Source organism: Leucopleurus acutus (genome assembly GCF_964270905.1).
Source record: "Leucopleurus acutus genome assembly, chromosome: 19".
Classification (NCBI taxonomy): Eukaryota; Metazoa; Chordata; class Mammalia; order Artiodactyla; family Delphinidae; genus Leucopleurus; species Leucopleurus acutus.
In genome coordinates, this window is record NC_139161.1 from 53,750,043 (window position 1) to 53,777,016 (window position 26,974).

Genomic DNA, 26,974 nt, shown 5'->3' on the forward strand with positions numbered 1-26,974 from the left:
ACTCCCTGTACAGGGGCGGCTGCTCTTCAGCTCCAGCCAATTGTTGCATGAGGGATGCAAAGCCACGGAGCCAGACTTTCTTCTTTCCCCAGAGATGCCAGATATGCAGACTTCAATGTAACATCCACCAATTTTTTTTGCTGTTGTTGGTTCATATCTTTAAAAACATCACACAGGCCAAAGCAACACATCTGCTGGCCAGACGTGTCCCAAGGGCCATAAGCCTGTGACTCCCGTCTTGCGCTCCCCTTAGCGCTAACCAAGCCCAGTGCTGGCGTGCAGTGCTCACCCTGGCTGCTCACTCCCTCGGGCTCAGGGACCGAGGTGGGTGCTGTCACCAGTCCCCGGAGCTGGGAGGGCCCAGGCCTCACCTTTCCCGGATGAACTCTGACATTTCCTTCTGCATCTGTTTGCCCTTCAGCTGTTTCTGAAGCAGCAGTTCAAACCCAGCCATGGTTCCGTTGCCTTGGGGGTCCTTCTTATCAGCCTAGGAAGGAAAGAGAAGCAGCAGCGTTTAGGTGACATCAGCGTCTGGAGCCAGAAGGAATGGAGCGCAGGGAAGACAGACCCCAGAAGGGACCCCGATGTGCCTGGTAACCCTGTCCTCAGCCCCAGAGGCAGGACAAGGGCAGGAGTATTGGCTGCCCCAGCTCGCGCCTCTCCTGGCGCTCCTGTCCCCACGTGCTCTCTGATGCTTAAGCCCTGATCGCTGCCGCCACCCCATGTGCGTGCCCCTCAACCCCACAACCTGGGAAAGAAGAGGAGGAAGGGTATGTGGCCAAGAGCACAGGCACCAGGCAGCTGCTGGGGCTGGCTAGACCCTCTGCGGAGTCTTGGCATCTTGATTAAGCTGGGAGACAGTGTGTAACCTCAGGCGCAGGTACCCCCAGCCCTGAGCCATGCCATCCTCTCTTGCACTGGCTGGGCAGTGGCATCCTCCAACGCACATGCATAAAAGATCGTAGTGACTTCTGGGGAGAAGCTGGATTGAAGGGCAGCCGCAGTGGGAAAGGGCCCGCTTCCAGGCTTGACATCCCAGCCGGGGAATCCCAAGCAAGTTCCCTCACTTTAAATCTGAGCTGCTCCTTCCATGAAACTGGGGACATAATGGCAACCACCTGACGCGGTCATCTCAGGACAAATGACACATGGAAACAGCTTAGCCTAGTGTTCGGCAAATACCAAGTCTTCAGTGGATGGTATTTAAATTAGTTACTTTAAAGAAACGTCAGGACTCGGGGAAGATGGCCAAGTCATTGAAATGGGAATTTAGTACCCAATTCTTTTTGCAAGCAAAGATTAACATTTCAAAATTAAATGCTTTTTGTTTTGTTTCGCCTGACCCTCCTCAAAGACGCCTGAATCTCTCTCTCCTGCTCTCCCCCGGCCCTCCCTGCCTCCCTGGTACCCCGAGCATGGCCTTCCCTGCCAGACAGGCATCCAGCATCTGTTCCCACAGCTACGGCTGCAGATCAACCCTCAGAGCCTTCCTGGACCCTGGCGGGCGCCACTCCTAGAGCTGTCCCCCTCCAAGGCAGCCTTTCCCACCAGGGATCCAGAGTCAAATGCTTTGATACTTCAAGGGAGGAGTTGGAAACGGGTCAAAATAGGGCTTCCCTGGTGGTGTAGTGGTTAAGAATCCGCCTGCCAATGCAGGGGACACGGGTTCGAGCCCTGGTCCGGGAAGATCCCACATGCCGCGGAGCAACTAAGCCCGTGTGCCGCAACTACTGAGCCTGTGCTCTAGAGCCCGTGAGCCACAACTACTGAGCCCGCGTGCTACAACTACTGAAGCCCGTGTACCTAGAGCCCCCCGTGCTCCGCAACAAGGGAAGCCACCGCAGTGAGAAGCCTGCGCACCGCAACGAAGACCCAATGCAGCCAAAAATAAATAAATTAACTAAAAAAACAACAAAAGAACAACAACAACAAAATAGGTCCTTTGCCACCACAGAGAGGAGCATCAGTGAGAACTCTGTCCCAGGATCTGGAAAGACCTGGGCTCTCTCTCAGCTCAGCCACTGGGCACAGCGGTCAGGTCCTTCCAATTCTAGGCTGTGTCTCCCACCACTCACCCTAAAATAAGAATGGACTGCACCTCTAACATCCCATTAGAACAGCTGTTTTACGAGAGGGGAAAGGAAAAGGGCTGGTGACGCCCGGAGAACGCCACTTACCTCCCCACTCCCTCCCAGTGCAGGATCCCTTCCTCAGCTGCCCTGACCCAGGGCCCTCTGAGCCACACTGTAATACCTCTCTTGACGGGGAGATCATCACCACACGGGGCACACCATGTCACAAGGGGGCTGCTCTGGCCATTGAAAAGTGATTCCAAGTACGTGTAAGACGTGTGCCCTCCATTGTATGAATGCTACATCTTGATGAAAAAGCCAAAGGAAAATTATTTGAAATACTGAGCCCCAATCTGCCTCCCCGAGAGGATGTATATGCTGAGTGATTTGCCCACACTGGGAAAACCAGCCCGAGGAAGTGGGCTGGTTAACCGTGTGAGCAGAAAAATTTCTGTGAGGGGAAAAGGCCTTGATGGTCCGAGAGATAAAACCCTGGGGTAAGTATCAGAGTCCCAGGAGGGCTTGAATCAAGATGGGACCTGGGTGATGCTGACCGGCAGCAGGATGACCCACTCCCCCGGCTCCCTACCATCCCCCACCATCCGCCACCCGCTGACCTCCGGCTCCCAGGGTGCCCATTCCCGGCGCTTGAGCTGGTCTCCCCCGCATGCTCTGTTTCCTGCTCCCCTCTTTATGGATGACGTCTCTCCTGCACCCACCCCCCTTAAGGATGATGTCTCCAACCTAGCTCTTCCCCTCCATCTCCACAGCTGCCACCATCTTTCCTGGCCTCCCACAGGTTCACGGGCACTTCTGCCTGTTTACAGCCCTCCTTGCATGACACAGGCACATCAGATCACATCCGATTCCTGCTTAAACCCTCCACCACCTTCCCGCTGCAAACAGAATAAAACCCAGCATACTTCTGGAGGCTGCGAGGTCTCGTACACTCGGATTCCCTGCTCACCCTCACCCCCGGGCTCACCCCCGCCCCCGAGGTGTGTCTGCCGCCAAAGCCAGAGCCCTTTCTACAATATTTGCTGCCTCTGCACATATCTCAGAAGATCTGGAAGAAACACAGCGACAGGAATCTTTGGCTACCTTCTGAAGGGCAAGAGATCTGGTAGAAAGACAAAGAAAGCATTTTTGTCTAGTACTTGGTTAGCAAATCTAAAAAAGGGTAGGTAATCCATTCTGACTGGTGGTTAAAAAAAAAGTTTGGATTTTTTTAAATTTCTCGTTCCTTGGGGCCTCTGCCAAAGTTTACTTTTTTTAGGTGTACAATTCACTGGTTTTTAATATATACACAGGTCGTACAACGATCACCACTGTCTGATTCCAGAACGGGGTGATTTCATTTTAAAAGCCATTGTGAATTTTAGAATGAAAATGTCCAGGAGTCCTCCCAGAGTTTCTGAGTAGGACTCTCTGAATCTGTCAAAGGATATTTCTTTAATTTTGGAGAACTACACACAAAATTTACCATCTTAACCATTTTTAAGTGCACAGTGCAGTGGCATTAAGGACATGTGCACTGTTGTGCAAACATCACCACCATCCCCCTCCAGAACTTTCTCATCTTGCAAAACTGAAACTCCGTACGCATGGAGCGATACGCAAAAGCCTGGAACCACGGGATTATTCGAACTGGAGCCCCTACAGGTTGTGCCTAACCTCCTTGTGACTTTGATGGAAACAGGGAGGCTGTCCAGGAGGAGAAACACTGTCCAGGGTCACCTACAAGAGTGACAGAGCAGGGGCTTCCCTGGCGGCGCAGTGGCTGAGAGTCCGCCTGCCGATGCGGGGGACGCGGGTTCGTGCCCCGGTCCGGGAAGATCCCACGTGCCGCGGAGCGGCTGGGCGCGTGAGCCATGGCCGCTGAGCCTGCGCGTCCGGAGCCTGCGCGTCCAGAGCCTGCGCGTCCGGAGCCTGTGCTCCGCAACGGGAGAGGCCGCAGCAGTGAGAGGACCGTGTATCGCACAGGAAAAAATAAAAAGAGTGACAGAGCAGGTCTGAAGCCCAGGTTGGAGCCGATTCTGGTCTCCTGCTACCACTGAGCGGCAAGGGGACCCTCCAGCTTACCTGCATTCTGCCTGGAGTTTCCATATTGCCCTGTGGACTTTCTGAGATTTATGGAATGATCGAGACTCCAAGTGGGACTTAAGTTTCCAGCCTCCAGTGCTCCATCGACTGCCAGCCCGTTGGGTTTCACCCGGAGAGGCCGCTCTGCTTTGAGCTCAAGCCACCGCCCCCCTCCCGGGTGTCCACTCCTGGTCCCCGGGGCCACAGTGTGGGGACGCCGAGGCACCACTTACCCAGAAATAGTCACAGTAGCTCCATTCGGTTGGTTTGAGCAGCTGCTGCTCCGGCATCGTGTCTGGGTGAGGAAATGTCACGCAGTTTATCTGGAGGACACAGAACAGGGAAGAACACGGCTTGGCTGGAGGGTTGGGAGAAGCTGGAGGGGCTTGGGTCCTAGGACACGGCACTGAAGAGGTCCCCCTACAGGGCTAGCTTGACAGAGAACATGCACTGGGGTCCTGGGATGCTCTGGCAGTCGGCCTTTAAAATGAGGGGCAACCGGCACTCACCCCCACCCCAGAGGGGCTGAAATCAGTCCAAACTGTCTAGAGAGCTGTGCAACAGAAGTTAGCAACACTGCAAGTGTCCACAGCCTTCCACCCAGAGGCTGCACTTGTAAGATTCTATCCTACAGACACCTACACACGGGTGCAGTGACATACGCACACGGTTTTCACCACGGATCGGTTTGCAGTAGCAAAAGGCTGGAACGCAACTCCACGGTCTATCAGCAGGGGAATGGTTAAAAAGAATGAGACAGTCATGTATGGGCATCCCATCCATGGTGAAAGACATGGCAAGAACGTTCTTCTGTACTGATAAGGAAGGTGTGGCAGGATACAGTGTTAAGTGGGTGGGTGGCGGGAGAAAAGGTAGACTAGTATTTACTGTTTGCTATCTTAGTGTAAAAAAATATTTTTAAATTTAAAAAAAAAAAAAAAGGAGGGGACTCCCCTGGTGGTGCAGTGGTTAAGAATCCACCTGCCAATGCAGGCGACACGAGTTTGAGCCCTGGTCCGGGAAGATCCCACATGCCTCGGAGCAACGAAGCCCCTGCGCCACAACTACTGAGCCTGCGCTCTAGAGTCGGCGAGCCACAACCACTGAAGCCCGCGCGCCTAGAGCCTGTGCTCCGCAACAAGAGAAGCCACCGTGATGAGAAGCCTGTGCACCGCAATGAAGAGTAGCCCCCGCTCGACACAACTAGAGAAAGCCCGCGCTCAGCAACGAAGAAAGACCCAACGCAGCCAAAAAAAAAATCTTTAAAAAAATAAATAAAATTTAAGAAAAGAGGAGGAAGGAATAGACACCCGTCTGGGATGTTTCTGGAAACTGATAACATCATTTGCTTCCAGGGAAAGGAATGAAGTGGCTGAGCATCCTGGATGAGAAGTTACCTTGTGAATTTTACCCCATGACGTATATTCTATGAACAGAGTTTAAGTGATAATCCAGGGTGCGTGCCTGGGGCGGGCTGGCCCTGGCCCAGGAGAGAGCAGCACACAGATCCCTGGGCTCTGCTCAGACTTTTCTGCCTGAGCACGATCGCGGTGCCCCTGGCTTTCCCTGCTCGGCAGAAGTGGCCTCGCCGCTGACCCCGCTGGTGTCGCTTCAAGCCCCAGATCCGCTCCTAGAGAGTCCGCTAATTTGTTCTGGGAGCCGCAAGGCCTCGGGAAGGCAAGGCCGGAGCCCTGGCAGTCTTTAACCCTCGTCACAGCCCCAGCATCTGCCGAAGCGGGAGCCATCAGACGTTCACGGCGAGAACAGTGCAGAAAACCCCTGAGGTTCTGAATCCAAGCCACAGACTCCAGGGCCAGGCAGCCATGCAGAGAAGTGAGGGACCCGCACATCATGGAAACTGAAGCTTGGGCTGGTGGGGGGACCAGCCTCCACTGTGGGAAGCGGGGTGGTGTCTGCGAACGTCTGACTAGGGGGCAGATTCCTCTCAGCTCCCGCCAACTGATGCCAAGCCAGAATGAGGAGCCCAGGGCTGTCAGCTTATGCGATGACACGAGAGCAGCAGATCAGGATTTGTACGTGAAGTGTCTCAACGCTTAAATGTTAGCAGCTCATTCATGGTTAATAACAACAATGATGACACCTTGTAAGCCAAAGCAGCCCTCTGCTAGCTGGGTCAGGCCCGTGGGCCCCCAGCCATGGCCTCTGGTTCAGGTGCTTGGGGGCGGCTAGAAGTAAATCCAGGCCCCCCGGCTCCCGGGGGCACAGGCCTCGCTCGCACTCCTGGGGGAAGAACACAGGAGAGATCCCAGCCAAGGGAAGGGCCCCCTCCTCCCAGATACTGGCATCTGGCCGCCGTAAGGGCGGGGATTCCCGCTCTGGAGGGAAGCATGACGACACAGGAGGAAGGATCAGGGCCAGGAATGACCCCGAGAGCCCTGGAGACAGGGAGCATGGAATTCCACCAAGGTCAAGGTAGAGGCCCACGGAACCCCTGGGATGAGATGTTTTCTCCCAGTGCCCCAGCCCCCAGCCACCCGAGGTATCACTGGCCTGCAGGAGTCTGCTTGGGGGTGGCCAGCCTCTCAATGCCTAGCTCAGGCAATGGTCTCCCCAAACCCTCTTTTTGGGCTGACACCCCCAAGTCTGTCCAGAGATGAGCCTCCTTCTGGAAACCAGGGCTGGATTCCACAGTTTCACATACTCCTTATTTCCCGTTCCAGCTATTCTTGCCTCAACAAACAATGATGACCACAGCCTATCTTTATTTGGTTTAATAATGTAATCCATGAAAACTTCAAGCAAATTTAATGATAAATTAACTACGACATTACACTGGGCATTAAGCATCGTGGAGGCAGGTACTCAGAAGTGGATACAAAGGTCTTCTAGAGTGCCTTGTCTGGGGTCTAGGAGACAGGGGAGGGGCGTACCACGAGTGGCCCTATAACAACCACTGAAGGTGAAAGCTAGAGGGGCTGGGGGGAGAGAGGTTGGGGGAGGACAAGGCTTCATCCCTCTCGGGGCTCCTGCCACTCTCTGAGGACACCAGCCCTTGGATGGACTGGCCAGTGGCCCCAGGGTGCCCGTCTCCATCCCTGTCAACTCTGGTTTTGGGATTTCGCAGCCCCAGCAATCCCATAGGAATTTCCCTGAATCCTGGCAGAGCCCTGCACCCCCCTGGTGGGCGTCTCGAGAACTACACCTCACCGGCCCCATCGTGGGAGGCATCCTGGGAGAATTTCTGCAAAAGCTTTGCGTACATCCTCACTTCATCCTTCCGGCAGCCCCACAAGCTGGGTCACACTGGTCTCATTTGATTAACTGAGGATCACAGAAGTATTTGCCTCTAGTCTGGGCTGACGGCTCGAGACCTCACCCACGATGCTACGCCATGGAACACGTGCTCGGTCCATGCAAACGTTTGTTGAACGGCTACTTGGTGCCACGCGGTAGGCTAGACCTTCCCAGCACTTGGCACAGGTGCATTTGTATTTCTCGTGACTGCTTATTCAGCATCTCTCTTCCTTCGCCAGACAGTCTGTCCCAGGAGGGGAGGAAGCCCACCTCCTCCCCGCTGTGTCCCTAGTACCTGGCCCAGCACAGCCATGTGATGGGAGCTGGAAATGTTTCTTGGTACAATGAACAGAGGCTAGAGATAGAAGGTGTAGTCTCTGCCCTCGACGGTTTTACAGCCCGATGAAGAAGGCAAACAAGTAAATATGTAATTGCAATTCTCTGTGAATAACGGTGGAGCCAGGGTCAGAAGCCAGCAATCTACGTCACACTCAATCTATGTCATGCTACCTTCTAACACACTTAGGCGTAGCCATGCCATGTCCCCACCCAAGGCAGGGGCTCAGGTAGGAAGGGGTGCCGGACAGGAAGCAGGAGACGGGGGAATGCCCCCACTATGTACTGTTTGGGGGAAGTTCCAGTAGCCCCTCCCACTCTCGCTCCCAAGCTCACCATCCTCAAGCAACAGCGTCTTCGCTCTGGCACCAACTCTGCTCTCTCCAGCCCTCAGTAAATGGAGTAACACCTGCTCTGCCCCTGATGGCCAGGGGGCCCCCTGAGCAGCAGAGGTTCTGCCAGGGCCGGCCTGCATGGGGGCAGGCAGAACCACAAGAGCTGCCCTCAGAAACTCTCTTGCGGGGGCTACAGCCACCACTCAGGCGCCTGGCCATGGCACAAGAGCCGCTGAACACAAGTGTGACCCACCCAAGGGGGCTGGCGTGGGGAGGCCCGGCGCAAGCCCCGGCCCCAGCACAGCGCGGAGGCCTCCCTGGAGGCAGAGGCCGCAGCTATGTGCCCTCCTCTCTGACAGACGCCTGCAACATAGACGAGAAGGTGGTTTCACAACCAGGTGGGCCCTGAATTTCCTCCTGGTGGGAGAGGCTACTCTGGGAGGGGGTGAGAGAGGCAAACACCAGAGTTGGGACCTGTGGAAGCAGAAGAGAAATGCCCGCAAGCACTCACACCCAGTCCCCGAGCTCCCCCCGCGGCCCCCAGACGGGCCATGCCGGGAAGCTCAGACTGAAGATTAGAGGAGTCCCCAGACTCTTCTTTCTAGGACAGGAGTGTGACTAGGTGGCTCTGCTGTCACCCTTTCTGGAATCCTCCAGATTCTGACGCATCATATTGGTGCCGAGGCTGTGAACTGCCATTAGCGCCCGTCACTTCCAATCAAGCAAGCAGCCCACTCACTGCCAGCCCTGCCCGGGGCCCCACGGCTGACGAGCAGCCCACGTGTCGGCCTCTTCAAAACTTGCTCCAGGCCCGGGTCGGGGAGCCGGGGCGTCGGAACCAAGCTCAGTCCTTGCTCCTCGGCCACACTGAGCCAGACTCGGACGCCGCCTGCAAATCTCTGCTGCCTGGGAGACCAGGTAAGAGGATGCTCACCCTATCCCCGCACACCGGGGAGAGGGAAGCTTGGGCCCCAGCCTCCCCCCACCGTTCCCCCCAGCATCTCCTTCCAGGGAAGCCACGAGCTCTGCAGGATCAGGACTCAGGGAGGGGCCGCAGTGGGAGAGTGACTGCTCCGTGGAAGGGGAAGAGCCACGGTACAGAGCTCTGCAGCCCCACTGGTCGGCCGGCCGGCAAGGATGCCCATCTCCAGCCTGGAGAGGAGAAGGGCCGCATGGGCTGGCAGTCAGCAGACCCAGGTGCAAGTCTGGGGCTCTGGTCCTCACTCACTCTGTGCCCCTTCTCAGTTTTCCCAGCAAAAAGTCCCCAAGGCTTGAGTGCTTATTTAAAACCTCCGGGGTGCGGGGGTGTTGGTTATAACGCAAACTTTCCAGCCTCGCCCCAGAGTGACCAACAGAGGAATCTGCATTTTAACAAGTATCCCCAAGGCTTCAGATGAGAAGCACTGCTGTAGGGCGGCGGGAAGGAGGAGGGAAGGCAGTGAGGCAGGGATGGAGGAGGTGTGTTGCCAGGAGACCCAGGGCCACGCCCACGCTGACAAAGCCCCAGGCTCCGGCCGAAAGGTAGACCAGAGCGGTGACCCGGGCCGCACCAAGTGAGCTGGGCTCCATCACCCATGGGAGGCATAACACTCAGCTTTTCACTTTTCATTTCTCTTATTCACGTTCCTTCTACAATGCAGTTTCTTCCCCCTCTTTCTCCATCTTTCAGGGAACTTTGGGAGCTCCTGCTTTGCCCCAGTACTCTGGGGCTTTCTGTGAACGTGAGGACTGTGTTCTCAGGACGTCTGCCCCGGGGGCCTGTCCACGCCCTCCCCATCAGCTCCAGTAACAAGGAAGCTGCTGCTGGCCCAGGGTTGAGCCGCCTGGTCCCAGCCTCGGGAGGCAACTTGCACCTGGGGCATTGCTGGTGGGTAAGAGCACAGGTCTCAAGTCCTGATGCTTCCCAGCTGTGTGACCTTGGGCGAGGCCCTGCTCTGTGCCAGGTCCTGCTCTGTGCCTCAGTTTTCTCATCTATAAACACGGTGATGAGGAGACTAGTGTGAACTGAGCACCTACTGTGTGCCAGGCTGTTCTACGTGCTTTCCACACCATCCCTAGGGCGCACATGCCCATCGTCTCCCCATTGTACAGATGTGGACACTGAGACCCAGAGAGGCCGGGTCGCTGCCCAGCTGGTGGGTGCTGTGCTGACCCCCTTGGCTTCAGAGCCCGAGTTCCCAGTCCCCACACTACCCTGGTCCAACCACCTGCCCTCCCCGCAGTGAACAGAGAATGAAATGGGTGCTCAGAACCCTCCTGGTGCCTAATAAATGGACACACAGGGGCAGCAATTATGACTGTTGCCATTGTTTGCCTACCGCTTTTTCCTCCCCAAATCCGTCAAAGCAGGATCTGCAGCCTGCATGAGCCGGGGCAGGGGACCCCGTCTTGCTTCCATCTCCGAGAACTGTGTGACAGAGCCTGAGGGAGCCTATCTGCGGCCCCAGAGCTGCTGCACTTGGGTCGAAACCGCACACCTAGGACCACACGTCTCCCAGCTCCAAGTTCTTAGCTGAGCGGATGGGCGAGTTGTTTCTCTGCTTGGAGGGGGAGGGACGTCCAGCGCCGCCTTCCCCGAGCACAGGGCTGATGTGGAGCCGGAGGCAGGGTGGCGTGGGGACTCTCGGGCTTTTGGAAGAGCCCTGGGAGGCTGTCTGGCCGCTCTGGGCAGAGGCGGCCTGCTTCCCCATCAGCAACTCCCAGGAACTCTATTCTTAGGGCGCGTTCTCTTCCTTTTAACTTTGATGTCTTCCAGAAGTTCCCCTGCACAAAAGCCACCCTGCCGTGGCTGTAATTTACACGTCATGTCACTTGCGAGGAGCACAGCCCACCCCCTCCAACCCACTCCTGCACGCGTACCTTCCCCTGCCTGCCCTGCAAAAATGGCTTCTGCACCATTCCAACCACAATCCTTCCACGTGTTTGCTCCAAGAGAAAAAGTGCGATAAGAAATCAACAGAAGAAGGGCTGGTGGGGAGGCAAGGGGGGAACCCTCGGCAACATCCAAGCTTTGGAACTTCCCGGGTACCTGGCTGGGCATCGCCTCCATTCAGCGGTCCGCATTGCCATGGCAACAGCCGAGCCATGGACCAGAGACAGCCCCAGCTTGCCACCCAACATGCGCGCGCTCCGCGGGAGCCGCTTACCGTGATGGTGTTTTCCTTGCTCTGCTTTTTGCCTGGTGACGAGGATCCCAGGTTCTGGGGAGAGACACAAGAAATATCGTCAAAGCTGTTCTCCATATCGGACATCCTCTTTCATTCGGGTTCCCTGAAGGTGGAGGGACTGGTTAAAAGCCTCGGGCCGGGGAAGTTTGGGGATGCTCCGGCTGCCGTTAACCCCCAAGTCACCATATTCTGGGAGAGGGCAGGCAGGAGCCTCCCGCGCCCCGGCTTGAAAACCAATTGGAGGAAGCCTCCAGCACAGGCTCTGAGAAAACTGCTCCAAAGCAGGTCTGCCTCCTCTTCTCCCCATCGGTGGCTGGGGGAGCTAACCCCTCAGCGGCCCTCTGCTGGTAAGTGGCTCTGCACGCTGCTGGCTGCCTTAACCGGCAGAATCCACCCGGGGAGCAGAGAGTTAAGGCCACCACCTCCTCGCACTGAGGATTCAGAACATGACATCTTATTCCAAATCCCCTGGGGCCGACATATCACACCCCAGATACGTGCAATGTGGCCTGGGGTGCTCGGCCACATCCGTGACATGTCACCTTCCCAACCCCGAGAGCAGGGGGGCTCTGTTTCGGCTTCCATTCGGACTTTGGGGGTCTTCCCTTTGCCAGCAAGAAAACCACTGTCCCAAGGACCACCAAGCCCACAGGACCTCAGCAGCTTGCCCCAGACCTAGGATGGTCCTGGAATGGAAAGTAAGGATTGCCAGATGAAAACACCACATGGGTCCTAAGAGCCTATGACCCTAAAGGGGAGGGTCAATTCTGGGTCTTTGTTGTCCCATCAGCAGTTACGTCAGGGACTCTATAGGGTCCCTGAGCAGGACATGGGATGCCCACTCCTGTCCTGAGCCACATGTCGAGCTGGGAAGCAGGCTCGCCCCTAAGGCACTGCAGTGGCATCGCATGTGTGTCCTGGGACTCGTGGCCTTATTCTGTCTCTAGTGGGAGGGAAGGAAGTGGCTGCTAGGACTTTACAGAGAAAGGCCCAGAAGAAGCACGAAGAGCCTTCTCCAGCAAGCCTCAGGGAACCAGCAGTCCCCATCCCCAGGCCAGCACAGCTCTGGACCACCCAGCAGGATGAGCGTTTTGGGGGTGGGGGGTGGTCAGCCCCTGCCTCAGGAACCCAAGTGCTCATCAGGCAAAATAAGAAGCTTGATGAGTTCCTGCCCATGGTCCCCTCATTCCCTGCCTCCCCCCCCCAAACCCCCCTCAGTCCCTCGTTCCCAACGAGACCTACTTTGGCAGGTAAGTAAAGTAGGCTAATGAAAACTGACATCCCCGGACTGTTCAGCTAAAAGGGACCTTTATGTGTCATCGTTTCACAGACAAGAAGATGAACTCGCCAGCCCTGACATCCTGCCAAGTTAACTTGAGCCTGTTTCACCATCTGTCACCAACGGTCCTCAGGCTCTGGAGTGCATCAGAATGAGCTCTACCCCATCGGGTCCCCCCACCCACCTCCCAGAACGGCTGATCCAGCAGGTCTCCGGGGGCCAGGGTCTGTAAGGCAGAGTCTGGGGGCCTCCATGGAGGATGTCTGTTCTGTCGTTGCATTGAGGCCCCCCCTAACTACAGCACTTCTGTTAGCAGACCCAACAGGTTCTGGGGCAACGTCACGCTTGTGACCAACTATAGCTTCCTTAGACGTGTTAAATGCATCAACTCATCCAGCCTGCCCACCCTGGACCCTCCCAAACTATCAATTCTGCCCAGGGCACTTGCCAAGATGGGGCTTTCTTCGAGGAAGGCAGACTGAGGCTGCACGGCAGGGGCCCAGGTACCAGTCTCCAAGGAGAACAGACAGGTGCTGGGCTCTTCCTACAGGTTCGTCCATGCAAATACACACCCGGGATGGGCAAGGAGAACCTTTGGGATGGATTCGTTCTTGGTTTGTTTGTTTTTGCGGTACGCGGGCCTCTCACTGTTGTGGCCTCTCCCGTTGCGGAGCACAGGCTCCGGATGCGCAGGCTCAGCGGCCATGGCTCACGGGCCCAGCCGCTCCGCGGCATGTGGGATCTTCCCGGACCGGGGCACGAACCCGTGTCCCCTGCATCAGCAGGCGGACTCTCAACCACTGCGCCACCAGGGAAGCCCTCGTTTTTCTTTCTTTTTTTTTTTTGGCCGCGTAGCATGTAGGATCTTAGTTCCCAACCAGGGATCAAACCCATGCCCCCTGCATTGGAAGCGCAGAGTCTTAACCACTGGACAGCTAGGGACGTCCCTGGGGTGGATTCTGCAGTTTGCAAGGGTCTCCCTACCACAGACACACATCATCACCACCAGGACCACCACAGCGCTCCCATTACACCCCCCAGGAAGTGCAACCAGTGCTCTGGCAGCCTTGGCAATAGCCTTCCAGGGAGAATGGGGGGGAACTCCGGGGGAAGGATACACTGGGAGAGCTCCTGCCCTGAGTGCTGCCTTGTGAGGCAGCCGTGAGGCAGGCATTTAACACACATAATCTCACTGAGTCCCCACAACCCCACCAGGTTACTGGCATCGTCTTCATTTTACAGATGAGGAAGCCGAGGCTTACAGACACTAAGGTGTCCAGGATCACAAGGCAAGTAAACAGAGGAAACTGATCCCCAAACCCGAATGACTCTTTTCTCTGTCTCCCGCTAGCTCTCCACTTGGAGACCTGGGACAATCTCTTGTTTTTCCAGGTATCTCTGCAGGGGCCAGAAAACATCTCCGTCATCTACAAACACTGACTTGGGGGCCACTGTGTCCAAGGCTGTCTGGAATGAGGCTGGACACAGAGGTCACCCTCCTCCCTATAATCTGGGTCAAGACAGGAGTGCAAGTAACAGCATGTGGGGGTGGGGGTGATGTTCTAGGTGTGGGTGCCAGTCTCTGCTCTCCTAGCTGTGCAGTTTCAGCCAGAGCTGCACACGGGGGTCAGAGGCTCCTCCCAGGGGCTCTCACGCTCTGTTTGCTGCTGAAGACCTGTGTCCATTATTCGAACGTCATATACATAAACATTATCATATATATATATATACACACACACACATCACTCACACACACACACACATTCCGTAGCACTCCACTGAAAGGCCCCAGAAGGAACAACACCTCAGTCACAGTGAGAACACCTACTAGGTAGAAGTGGTTTCTAATATGATTTCCCACTAAAAGGGACCCAGGCTCCTTGGAGAATTGGCTAATTCCAAATGCCAGGTGGACCTGGAACATCTGTGCCAGGAGGTAAGAAAGTGCTTAACAAATGATGTGACATAACAAAAGGACACAGACGCCAACTCAAAGAGGCTCCCACAAGCCAATCTGGGAAAACCACCACTGGCAAACCCCAATGTCAAAGATTCAGGCCCAATCATCAGGGACGCTCAAAGCTCTGCGCGCAAAGGCTGTTAGGAAACAATGTGCACGTGGCCCGACCCTATTCACCCCACAGATCTAATACATACATATTGGATGATATTAATGAACTAACGTTTTCTTAAGTGTACTGATGGTATTATGTTATGTCTTCGCCCTTAGACATACATTCGGAAATATTTACAGTTAAAACAATATGTGAGGAATGTGCTTTGAAAGAATCCACTGGGAAGTTAGGGAGACGCGATGGGAGTTTATTTAAAAAAAATTTTTTTTAATACATAACCCATTCATTTTATTTATTTTATTTTACTGATTTTTGTTCAATTTTTGGCTGCACTGGGTCTTAGTGGCAGCACGTGGGCTTCTCTCTAGCTGTGGCATGCAGGTTTTCTCTCTAGTTGGGGCGTGTGGGCTCCGGGGCACGTGAGCTCAGTAGTTGCGGCGCACAGGATTAGCTGCCCCACGGCATGTGGGATCTCAGTTCCCCGACCAGGGAGCGAACCCGCGTCCCCTGCCTTGGAAGGTGGATTCTTTACCACTGGACCACCAGGGAAGTCCTGTGGTGGGAGTTTAAATGAAACAAAATTGGCTGAATAATTGAAGTTAAATGATTGGTCCATGGTCCTTTATTAAAATAGTCCTTCTACTCTTATAAATGTTTACGCATGTCCATAACAGAAGACTTTTTTTTTTAATTTCCTTTTCCTATGATTCTAGAAGGTTTTTCTCCTCTTTTTAAAAACCCCTCCCCAGCCTGGTTTCCTGGCCTCGCCTGGGCTGCTCTGCTGTCACTGTGAGGACCCACTGAGGGTGGTGACAGACGAGGCAGTGGCTGGGAGAAGGCAGTGTGTCATTCCCAGCCAATTCAGCGAGCCCCTGGACTCTGCAATGTCTTCCTGACCCTGGCTCCTTACCCTGTGAAGAGTCTGGGTCCCACACCCTCAGCAAGTGGGACATAGTATGAAACCTCTCAGTGGCTCCCAGCACTGTTAGGACAAAACCCAAGCTCCTCACAACAGCCTTGAGGACTCCTCCAGCCTCTTCTTGTGCCCTCCCCACACCTACTAACATAGTAAACCACAGCCCCACTCGGACTCCATGGCTTCTTTGAAATCCTGCCTCTAGGCATCCACATATGCTGTTCCCTCCACCTGGAATGCTGTTCCCCTACCACCACCTCTTCACCAAGCTAAACCCTTGCTCATCTTTCCAGTCCTAGCTTTTCTTAAAAAGCCCATCTCGATGTTTCCACCACCACCTGGTCATGTCCTCAGAGCACACATTCCCTCCAGCCCCTATCATTGCCAAAATGAAATAAACGTTTATCTCTTTCTCCAGTCCCAGCTATTAACTCCATCAAGACAACGGCTACCCGTGCACCACAACTACTGAGCCCGCGTGCTGCAACTACTGAAGCCCGCACGCCTAGAGCCCGTGCTCCGCAACAAGAGAAGCCACCGCCATGAGAAGCCCGTACACCGCAACCAAGAGTAGCACCCCACTCGTCACAACTAGAGAAAGCCCGCGCATAGCAACGAAGACACAATGCAGCCAAAAATTAATTAATTAATTTTAAAAAAAGACAAGGGCTACATCTGTCTATGACTCAGTGCCTCGCAAATAAACAGATGCTCGATAGAACATGTGCTATTTACCAAGTAGGGGAGGGGGAGCCCAATTAAGTAAATGAGCTCTCCGAATCTCACCGCCAACGGGTTCCTTACGTTTCCAAGCTCGCAGTCCCATTCCCTTTCCTCTCCCCTGTGTCTAAAGATAGCCTTCCTGGGGGGCAGTTCATGGGAATCTAAAACAGTTGAAAGGTGGGTCACTAAATGGCCTGGGCTCTGGTGGGCAGGTTCCTTGCCCTCCCAGTACCTGCACAGGGAGCAGAGGGGGCTCACACCACCCTAGCCCCGGGCGGGCGGGCGGGCAGGGGACAGGCTCAGATGTGCTTCTGCCACGGCCAGCAAGACTATCTTCAGCCTGTGATCCCCCAACCTCCGATCAGGCGGGCCCCGTGCATCCAGCCCCCAGGCAGCCCGCCCCGGAGCTGCAGGCTTGCAAACCTCCACTGAGTGGCACCAGATCACCATCACCTGCGCCTGGCCCTCCGGGTCTCCCAGAACTGGGTGGGCACCACCCCTGGGGTGCCGGGCACCCAGCCATCAGTCCCACCCACGACGGTACAGACACTCCCGGTTTCCATGAAGATCAGATAATCTTCCTACCTGCCCAACATTCTACTTTTCCTGATCAGCTTGCTGGAGGAGCGGGCAGGTAGCAGAAAGCGAACACAACAGGGGTGTGACAAGCTATCTGATCCACCCCCAACCCTGCCTCTCAATGGCCATGTGTTTGTTCATCCGTTCATTCCTTCATTCACTCTTCCTTTCTTTCAATATTATTAGGTGAGAATTGTCACTAATTAGAGTTGACAGCCTGGGATGGGGTAGTAAATACTATGCAGGCTGAAGTGTGCTATATCTACTCTGGGGACCATCTGTCAGTGCTCTCTGGAAATATCAACCCTTCTTAACCCATTTCTACGACTGGCCTCTGGCGCCTTTTAGGACAGCCAGCTCTGTAGGTTCGCAAACGCTTTCACAGCTGGGGAACTAGTGAACGAATGCATATCTGCTCTCTCCATGCCCTGCATTGTGTATTCTCGTGCCTTTGATGATACCTCCCCCCTCGCGATGTTATCATCCAAAAACAGTGCACTGGACTCCACCTGTCCTGAAGCAGTGCCCAGGCCTGGCCTGGGTCTCCAGAGCTGACCTTCCCTGCATCCCCAGTACCTCGCCTCGAACTCCTTGTTTTATAACACCTTCTATGGCAGTAAAATGTGTTCATTTTAGGAAATTTTAGAGTGGGATAGGGAGGGTGGGAGGGAGGGAGACGCAAGAGGGAAGAGATATGGGAACATATGTATATGTATAACTGATTCACTTTGTTATAAAGTAGAAACTAACACACCACTGTAAAGCAATTATACCCCAATAAAGATGTTAAAAAATAAATAAACAAATAAATTTTAAAAAGGCAAAAAAAAAAAAAAAAAACCACACCCAAAAGTCTAAAGAGAATAAAAATCACCTTAGACCAATCATCTTTTCAACCTGGGTAATGCTTTGTGGTGGAGGCTGTCGTGTGCCTTGTGGGATGCTTAGTGACATCCCCGGCCCCTACTGACTAGATACCAGTAGGACCCCCTGCCCAGCTGTGACAACCAAAATATCTCCAAACACTGCCAGACGTCCCCTGGTTGAGAACCGGACAGCAACGCCACCAATGTTCGGGTTTATTTTTTCTTCACATGTGGATAGGTTTCCTCCCCCCAAATAAGACTGACCATACACGCAGTTTTGTTCTGCTTTTCTCACTCAATATCATGTCTCAGCATTTTCCGGAATCACGACATTTTCTTCGGAAGAAGGAGTCGTCGCGGCTGCGGGGTCTCGCTGGCCGGACGGCGTTCCGTGCCATCATCCGTTTTACCCATCCCCTGTCGTTGGATAATCAGGTTGGGTCCAAGGGGGCAGGGCTGTAAATAATGCTTGAGTGAACAGCCTCACACACAGATCAGAATCCCTGAATGTATCCCAAGAACAGATGCACGAAAGGAAATTCATGGGCCAGAGGCTTACGGCAGCGCACTGTCCAACTGGCTTCCCAGGAGGTTCTATGTATCAGGATACATTTTGTTTTATATGGTTAAGAAACAGCTCCACAGTATTTCGGGATGGGGGAGCCATGTTCCATTAGGGAACGAGAGAAGAATGATGGGGGGTGGGTGCGGGGAGGAAGGGGTTGTTTCCAATATTCTTGCCCAGGGCAGACCAGCTTTTCTAGTTGCTGGGAGACCACAGCAGAGCTTGGGCTGACGTCTTAAGAAAACACTCCATAGTTAGGTGGCAAATAAGCTTCATTTCAAACGGACTGAAAGAGGCTGTGTTGAGAGGGGGGCTCTGCAGGAAACACACGGAGCCAGGGCTGTGACGTGTGCCATGAGCAGGGGGTGAAGGGGACACACGCGTGCTGGCACGACTAACCGTGCCCGGATCCTCGCCTGTCCTGCCACGGTCCACGCCCTCCCACACCAGCATCAGCATTACCCAGGGGGCTCATTAGAAACAGGGAACCTCCGGCCCCTCCCCAGACCTCCTGAATCAGAATCTGCATTCTAACACGAGGCCCGGGAGATTCGTCAACCCATCAACATGGAAGGAGCCTCGGCCCACCCAGACGTCCCAATTCTCTTCCAGAGTTCGAACTGAACTGACCTGTGCCCAATGCCCAGCCTCCTAAGACAAGAACATAACTAGGTTTCTGAGGTTTAACCTTCTTGCCTGCATTAAAGCTAAGTGTCACACTGAAGCCGCCTGCTGTCACAGACCACAAGGTCTCTCTTTCAGTGACTGGCACAGAGAACCCACTGTTGTTGACAACAAGCAACTATTGTTATCACACCATCATCATCACCACCACCACCACCATCACCACCACCACCATCCTTGGGGCCTGGCATTTTCACTCCTGGAAAGGGCTGGTTTGGAGGCTTCTGCTCAGGGACATCTTCTGGATAATTCATGGACGGACCACATAAGACCAGTCCTCAGTTCCTCAGACACAGCTTAGTGACACAGGAAGAACTCGGCATCAAGTCCAGTCTGTCCACCTGGTAATCGTGTCAACCCTCATGAGTCGCTTAACCGGTCTGAGACTCCGTGACCTCATCTGTAACACGGGAATCGTACTGACACCTCCCTCCTGCGTTTGCACAAGTGTCAGCTGAGATGACAAATGAGAACGCAGTTTGGGAATCTTAAAACACCCTCCTGGTGGGAGGGAGGGAGACGCAAGAGGGAAGAGATATGGGAACCTATGTATAACTGATTCACTTTGTTATGAAGCAGAAACTAATACACCATTGTAAAGCAATTATACTCCAATAAAGATGTAAAAAAACAAACAAAAAATAAATAAAAAACACCCTCCCATGTCCTTCCACACCGTAGCTGTCCCTCTGTTAGATGATTAAATGTGGTAAAACGTCTGACTCAGTTTCCTCCTGGGTGAAGTCAGACGGTGGGAAAAGGGCGTGCAGAAAAGGAAAATGGCCGGCCTCATCCATATTCTTAAAGCGGTGGGAAATCTGGACTCTGGATTAGGAATCCAGACAGCAGGATGGAACCTTCTGCCCCAAGAACAGTTATAATGCCATCACCATCACCCCATCGAAACCATCCTCAACGTCTAGGGCCTTCCCTGGCGGTCCAGTGGTTAGGACTCTGTGCTTCCACTGCAGGGGGCACAGTTTCGATCCCTGGTCAGAGAACTGAGATCCCTCATGCCATCTGGTGCAGCCAGAAAAACCACTGAAAAATCTATTTTCAACTTCTACAGAAACCAAACCACAATCGCCTGCTCTCCCACATCACGGTACGTTGGAATGACCCAGATACCGACCACTTTCTACCTGGGGCAGGACTGGGCTGTAGCCACCTGGACCCCCATGGCATCCCCATCCTAAATGACACCTCCCTGGGCCTGCCTAAATGGCTGCCCCTACATCCCGGAACAGGACCCCTTACCTGGGAATCACCGGTGGATTTTCGGACACTCATGTGGGCAGTCTCAGGAGGGTGCGCTGGGGTCCCTGACGTGTGGTATCCATTCACTGCGGGGACAGAAACACCGCTCAGATGCTGCGCTGGCCACAGACAGGCCCCTCCGACCTTGCAGACCACAGGGGCAGCTGCAGCCCCTTCTCCCCCCTCACGGCCTGGTTCTGAGGGGTCATGCATGGCCAGGACCACCTCTTAGGATCTCATCCGTATCTGCTGAGCCGGAGGCGGGTTGAGAGCATCTCTCTAATCCCCAGCGCCCAGCTACCTATCTCCTGGGGGACCGAGTTTCTTTGCCAACCAGAGAAGAAAAAGAAAGATGCTTAGTAGGAGGTGAGGCCATCACAGTCCAACAGCCATCGCTGAAAATACCTCATCAGCTGTGGCCACCGGTGCTGATCAAGGGTCCAATCTCTCTGCAGAGTCAGAGGGCCCCACCCACAGCTTCCTACAAATCCTGTCCCCGCCCCGCCCCCAAGGACCTTCTCGCCCTCACCCACTGTAACGTAAGTATAATGGAGAGAGAACGGGCTTCACTGGTTTCCATGAAATTTGGTTTTGCCATTTAATAGCCAGGGGATCATACGACATCCTTCTCGAGTCCCAGTTTTCCTAAAGTCTAAAAAAAAAAAATTCAAGCCTCTAAAACGCTATCCCTAGGACACTCACTCATGCTCCCAACACGAGCTGATACACCTGCCCTTCAAGGGGGGGATGGGAAGCTCTGGTCTGTAGCATTTGCCAATTTCTGTGGCCTCAAGGCTCCCATCGGGGCTGATTTGAAGCCCCCGACGCTGCTGCCGGGTCCTGACATCACACGTACACACCGCAGCCCATGCATCCTCAGTTCCCGGAGGTGGCACTGCCCTCTCACGGATATAGTTACGTGAGCCTCAGCTTCTGTATGTGGAAAATGGGGACAGTTCTACCTAGTCTCTGTCTACTTTGTTGGGATGAAAATCCAACGAGACAATAACTGCAGACAAGGTCAAGATCTGTAAAGTTATAGAGTACTTCATGAACAGAGAGGGGAAGGCTGGAGAGAGGGAAGGCCACTGCTTCGGCTCCTAAATCTCCTGGCCTTGAACCCCAAGCCTGCACTGATCTCTGGACACCAGGAAAGCATGCCTTCCTCAGGCCCCAGGCTTGGAGGATTTGCTGCAACACAGACACCTGCAGGTCGGCCTGGAGAAAGATGCACAGACCCACGTCCAGCTCTTGGTGGTTCCTGCTGACACCACCCTGCAGGGAGGGAGGAGGTGAAGGTGAGGCCGAAATTACTACCACCTGCCCATTCACAGGGCAAGGGCTGCGGGCAAGCAATGGGGTATGAAGGTCACCCCAGGCAGAACCTTTTTCATGCTGGGGAGTGCCCCCCATTCTCCCCCAATTGCAGCGAAAAATCCAGGGCCACCTGTGAACAGAGGCGCACTCAGCAGATTCTTGTGGGTAGCTGGGTTTCTCCCGATCTGCCCGTTGGCCGGACACTCCGGAAGAAGGGTGGGCACAGACACACCAGGACAACAAAACACCGGCCACAGAGCTGGCCCCCAGGGCAGTGGCTTTTAGGGACACAAGGAGAAACAACAAATTAACCCCACGTGGCCAGCCATGCTCCTGGTCTACACCCAGGGCCCTCAAGAGGCTGCTCAGCTGCTGATTCTATCCAGGAATCCTCTAGGGAAATGGGGGGTGAGGAGGGAGGGCCAGGATTCCAAGGGCATCAGAGAAGCTGTGGCTGCCGAGGGGAATCTACTCAGGTCAGCGCAGACCACGCCAGGAAGGGCACTAGACTGCTGATATACAACCCACAAGGCAGGCAGAACATTGGAGACACTTCCCTTATCAAGGAGCATAGCGCTGAAATAGATAAAACACAGATGCTGGAGAACCTAAAGACAACAGTAGGAAATCTTAATATACTGCTTTCAGTCTAGGACTGATTCGTGGCCAAAAGTCAGGCTGTGGAATATCTTAGTAATTTAATTTAAAAGGCTGATTGAACTAGATGGAGTAAACATCATACCTTATAAACAGAGATAATATCTTTTACCAAGAATCCTCGCAACATAAAAAAAAAAAGTGTTGGGCCTATTTAAGCCACAAATGAAGTATTGATAAATTACAAAAGGCATAAATAACACAAGGCACATTCTTTGACCAGAAAGCAATAAAAGTAGATACTAATAATGAAAGGACAAAATATACAAGGTCCTCATCCCCCCCGACTCCCAAACACTTGAAAATTTAAGAAAATACCCTCTTAAATAATGTCAGGTCCAAGAGGAATTTAAAACTATAATTACACGACATTTTGAAAATAATGAAGAAGAACCTATCAAAACAAATGGGATAGGGCCTGAATTATATTTGGAGGAACATTCATAGCCTTAATTATTTCATTACCAAAGCCAAGAGGATAAAAAGAAACAGACTAAACATTCAACTTAAGAAATTAGAAAAAAAAAATTTTAAACCAATAAAATAAATCAAAGGAAAACATGAGAAAAGGATATAAATATGGTAAGAGAAATTAATGAATTAGGAGACAGGATAACATTTGCAACCCTGGCTGGTTCAGGGCAGGTCAGTCGTGAGGGGGAGTAGAGACTAACAGTGATTAAAAAAGGCAGATCGGCCTAATTTGAGAGTGAGAGGAAACACAAATGCTTAGAATCAGGAATTAGAGAGCAAACATACGCACGGCAAACAGACTTGAGGTTTTTTTTTAATGTAAGAGCATATTATTTATAATTCTATGCTAATAAATACAAAACTTTCCATACGATTCAAATGATCAAAATGGTTTCAAAGGATACCAGAAACATCAAAATGAGTAAAACCTTTGAAAAATGACCTCCCCTCCAAAAGGCACCAGACCCAGATGGTTTTACAGGCAAAGTGGTTCAAACTCTTCAAAGAAACACATAGGCCCAGACTGCACAGTACAGAAACACCTGGTGAGTTTCCCAGTTTATTATACAAAGCCAGCATCGCCCTGACCCTAAAACCTATCGACAACCAAAAAAATGCGACCACAGTTCAGTTGATTACGAAAATGGAATACGTAAGTTCTTACCTGAACAGGCCTTAGTTTAGAACCAGTCACTACCTTTGATGGTGCTGGGTCCCTCTAACCCAAGGTGGTCCCCATCTTCTTGAGGGCAGAGGCTGCCCTTCCGACCCCCGTCCTCTCCTTCCACAGCACCTCAAAAGTGCACCCTCAACACACCCTTCTCTTATTTGCAGCCTCTCCCAGCCTGGCGGCCCCCATGCTAACGGCTGCTGGGAACCATCTAACGCAGTGGCATTTGCCCCTAATCCATCCTCTTGTTCTCACTTCAGTTCTGGTCTGTCAGCTGTTGGCTAATTACCGCTCATGTCAAAACAATTACTGGGAAAGAAAAACTAATTTTCCATTCAACCATTTCTGCCCATACAGCAGCTCTCCCCTGACACCCTGTCTCCCTGCACTTTATACTTCAACGGTTCCGGCACCTTTGGAAAAGTCCTCTGTTGGGATCTGAACAGTTACAGCTCACCCACGACGGTCCCAATGGGCACTCCCACATCGCTGGGCCCTCAGCTCACTGAGGGTGAGACCCAAACAAACAAGGCCAGGGGTGGGTGCTGTAGAGGCCTCCAGCCTCCCAGGGGAAAAGATAAAATAAAATGCGGTCAAGGATCACTCATAATCATAAGGACCATAACTCAGTTGGGGATACAAGAAAAAAACGTAAAATCCCAAATTCAGCTGTTTTTAAGATAAGAAAAGAGAACAGAAAGCTCTATCTAGTAACTTCAGTAAGTTCAAATATAACAACACACACGCACACATTTCATTCCTCTTTATGGGCAGTTAAACAGACAAAGAGAGGGCTTGGGAGATACATAATGAGAGAAGGCGTCAGATATTTGGGAGAAAGGAGAAGTCATTTGCTGGGGGCGGGGGGGATAAAAAACGGAAAATAAGAAGACCAACAGAGAGTTGCCAGCATCTTTCGCTGCCCAGACCTCACCCTCCCTACAGCTCTGACCCCATCTCCCAGCTCCAATCCGCCCTGTAAGACAGTCCATCCTCCAAGCCCCACTGTCTAGGTTCTGTTCTCTAAAAAACTCCAAAGACAAGACTTTCTTCTTCCAAACAAGAAAATCAGCTCTGGGCACCTTCCTTCTGCCTCCTGTGGGTCCAGCCTCATCTCCCTTCTCTCTGGAAGAGACGAGTAACTTCCTTCCTCAACTAGAAGAAACCTGGGAGCTCCAGGGCCCTTGTTCTGGAAATCCTTCTTCCCTCCCTGCTACGACATTTAAGCCTGGCGGAACGGAGCCCCTCCCCAGGCATGTGATGCGACAACCACCAATTCTGCAGGACGTTCCTTACAAGTGTTCTGCAGTGACAGTTAAGGGCAGAGTCTGATGGCCCAAAGAGTCTGGGACAAATGCCCCCCGTTGCTCAGATTTAACTTGGTTTCTTTACAGAAGGCCTTTTAAAATATGCTGACAGGCTCTGTGAATCTCAGTCAAGGAAGCAGTGTGGTAGTCCACACTTACATAGACAAAGAACCCAGATGGGGGCGGGAAAAGCAGGGGGTACTGTGGAACCCACTTTGGGAAACGCAGCCAGGGTTGTTGGAAAGCACTTTTTTTTTTTTTTTAATTAATTAATTAATTTATTTATTTTTGGCTGCATTGGGTCTTCGTTGCTGCACACGGGCCTTCTCCAGCTGTGGAGAGCAGGCACTACTCTTCCTTGCGGCGCGCGGGCTTCTTGCTGCAGTGGCTTCTCTTGTTGCAGAGCACGGGATCCAGGCATGCGGGTCTCAGCAGTTGTGGCTCACGGGCTCTACAGCTTCGGCTCAGCAGTTGTGGTGCACGGGCTCAGTTGCTCCACAGCATGTGGGATCCTCCCAGACCAGGGCTTGAACCCGTGTCCCCTGCATTGGCAGGCGGATTCTCAACCACTGCGCCACCAGGGAAGTCCCGGAAAGCACGTTTTGAAGTCAGGCTACCACGGCAAACACCGGAGCCAGATCTGTACTCGGCATCTCTGAAGGCACAATAGGCACCGTCTCTGCCTCACTGCCCCACCACGCCCTGTGGGGCCTTGGAAGGATGCTCTGTGTCGTCTTCACCTTCCCAGGTGTGCGCTGCACCTGCCGGGGTCTGCTCAGGGGAGTGGTTTTACATTTATAGTCTTCTGGTCTGGAAACCCTTCTGGTCTTGAAATTTCTGTCTGGCTACCCAATCCCTGCTGCCTCCCTGGTTGTCTAAGATGTAAACTGTATTCCCCCAAAGAGAACTCACAATACCTGTGTGCGTGGTGGGTGTGAAGAGTTGGAAACCTGCATCTATTATTCTCCAGGGCGTCAAAGGTTCAACAGGCCTTTGTAAGGGCCCCTGGGGCCTCAGCCAACAGGCACATGTTCCTAAAGGGAAAGGCGGCCCCCTATGGCCTTCCCTGGGGTCAACAGCGATTCCTAGTTGAGGGCCATGGCAGCCACCCTGGGCCTGGTAACTTGCTAATTCTGCAGTAGGTGAGAGTCCCTGTTGGCTCCCATGTGGGAGTAGCCGGGGCTTCCTGATCTGGAGAAGAAAGTATGTGGGTGAGGGCCCTGGGTTCTGGAGCCCCTTTCCTGGGGAGCTCTGCTCAGGGGAAGCACAGCTGTCTATCTGCACAGACTCCGGACTCAAAGGCAGGCCCTCCCTGATCGACATCAGAACTCACTCCCCTGTGACCTGGCTTCCCTGGAGGCAGGCTGTTTCTCCAAGCGTGAGCCCTCAGCGGAGTCAGGCCCCAGGCCAGGCAAAGCCAGCCTAGGAACCCAGGTTTCCCCGACGTCCCCACTCCCAGGGGAACTCAGTAAACTGAGACAGATTTCCTCCATCCCAAAGGGAAACACAAATGCAAACTTAATGCACGTCCGGGCCCAGAAGCTCAGAAAAGGATCTTACTCTCCACACCTGCCCAGCCCGGTTAGTCACAGGTCGCTATTCAAATTCTAACAAGTGAAATTTAAATAGAATCTAAATGCAGGGTGGTACCCAGGATGGGATCCTAGAACAGAAGGAGGACAATACTGGAAGAATTGATGCAATTGAATGAAATCTAGTTTAGTTAATAATACTGTACCACAATGATTTCTTAGTTTTGACAACTGGACCGCGGTGATGTAAAACGTTAACGTTAGCGGAAACTGAGTAAAGGGTATATAAGAACTCTCTGTACTGTCTTCACAATTTTTTTGTAAACCTAAAATTATTCCAAAATTTGAAAAGTACTTAGTTAAATAAAATTAAAAATTCATTCCTCAGGCAGAGTAGACACATCCGCTGGTCAGTGGCTACCATACTGAATGGTGTAGATGTAAAACATTTCTGTTAGCGCAGAAAGTTCTAGGGGACAGAACTGGTCTATGGTGTCATCTGGTGTTACCCAGTAACGCATAACATGAAAATCCCAGAACCTCATTTTTCACTCGTATTTTCTTTCCATGTGTCTGTTACTATTTCTCTCCATATAAATCATTACTGTTACAGTGTATGTTAAACCGGCCCAAAGAAGGTTTTTAACACGTGCTGAATAGAGCCTTCGGTCTTCTGTTTGGGTTTCAAGTTGACTTACGCAGACCTTCCCCAGGAAGCTGGCATTAAATGACTCCACTAAAGTTACTGAACAAACACAGGTCCCACTGTGATCTGAGAGGAAGCCACGTAGGGAAAGTCCTGGGCCCAGTGCTGACCCCAACATGC

The 26,974-nt window shown here is 53.0% G+C and overlaps 1 protein-coding gene across 1 annotated transcript in view; it reads right to left on the minus strand.

The window, feature by feature from the left end:
- Positions 1-26,974, minus strand: part of GAS7 (growth arrest specific 7) — a gene marked incomplete at its 5' end in the record, with an annotated part of 194,518 nt that overhangs the window by 20,787 nt on the left and 146,757 nt on the right. Inside the window, 4 exons of the mRNA XM_082860940.1 lie at positions 372-487; positions 4,388-4,477; positions 11,227-11,280; positions 20,192-20,277. Coding sequence (XP_082717066.1) covers positions 372-487; positions 4,388-4,477; positions 11,227-11,280; positions 20,192-20,277 — 346 coding nt within the window. The remainder of the gene's footprint in view (positions 1-371; positions 488-4,387; positions 4,478-11,226; positions 11,281-20,191; positions 20,278-26,974) is intronic.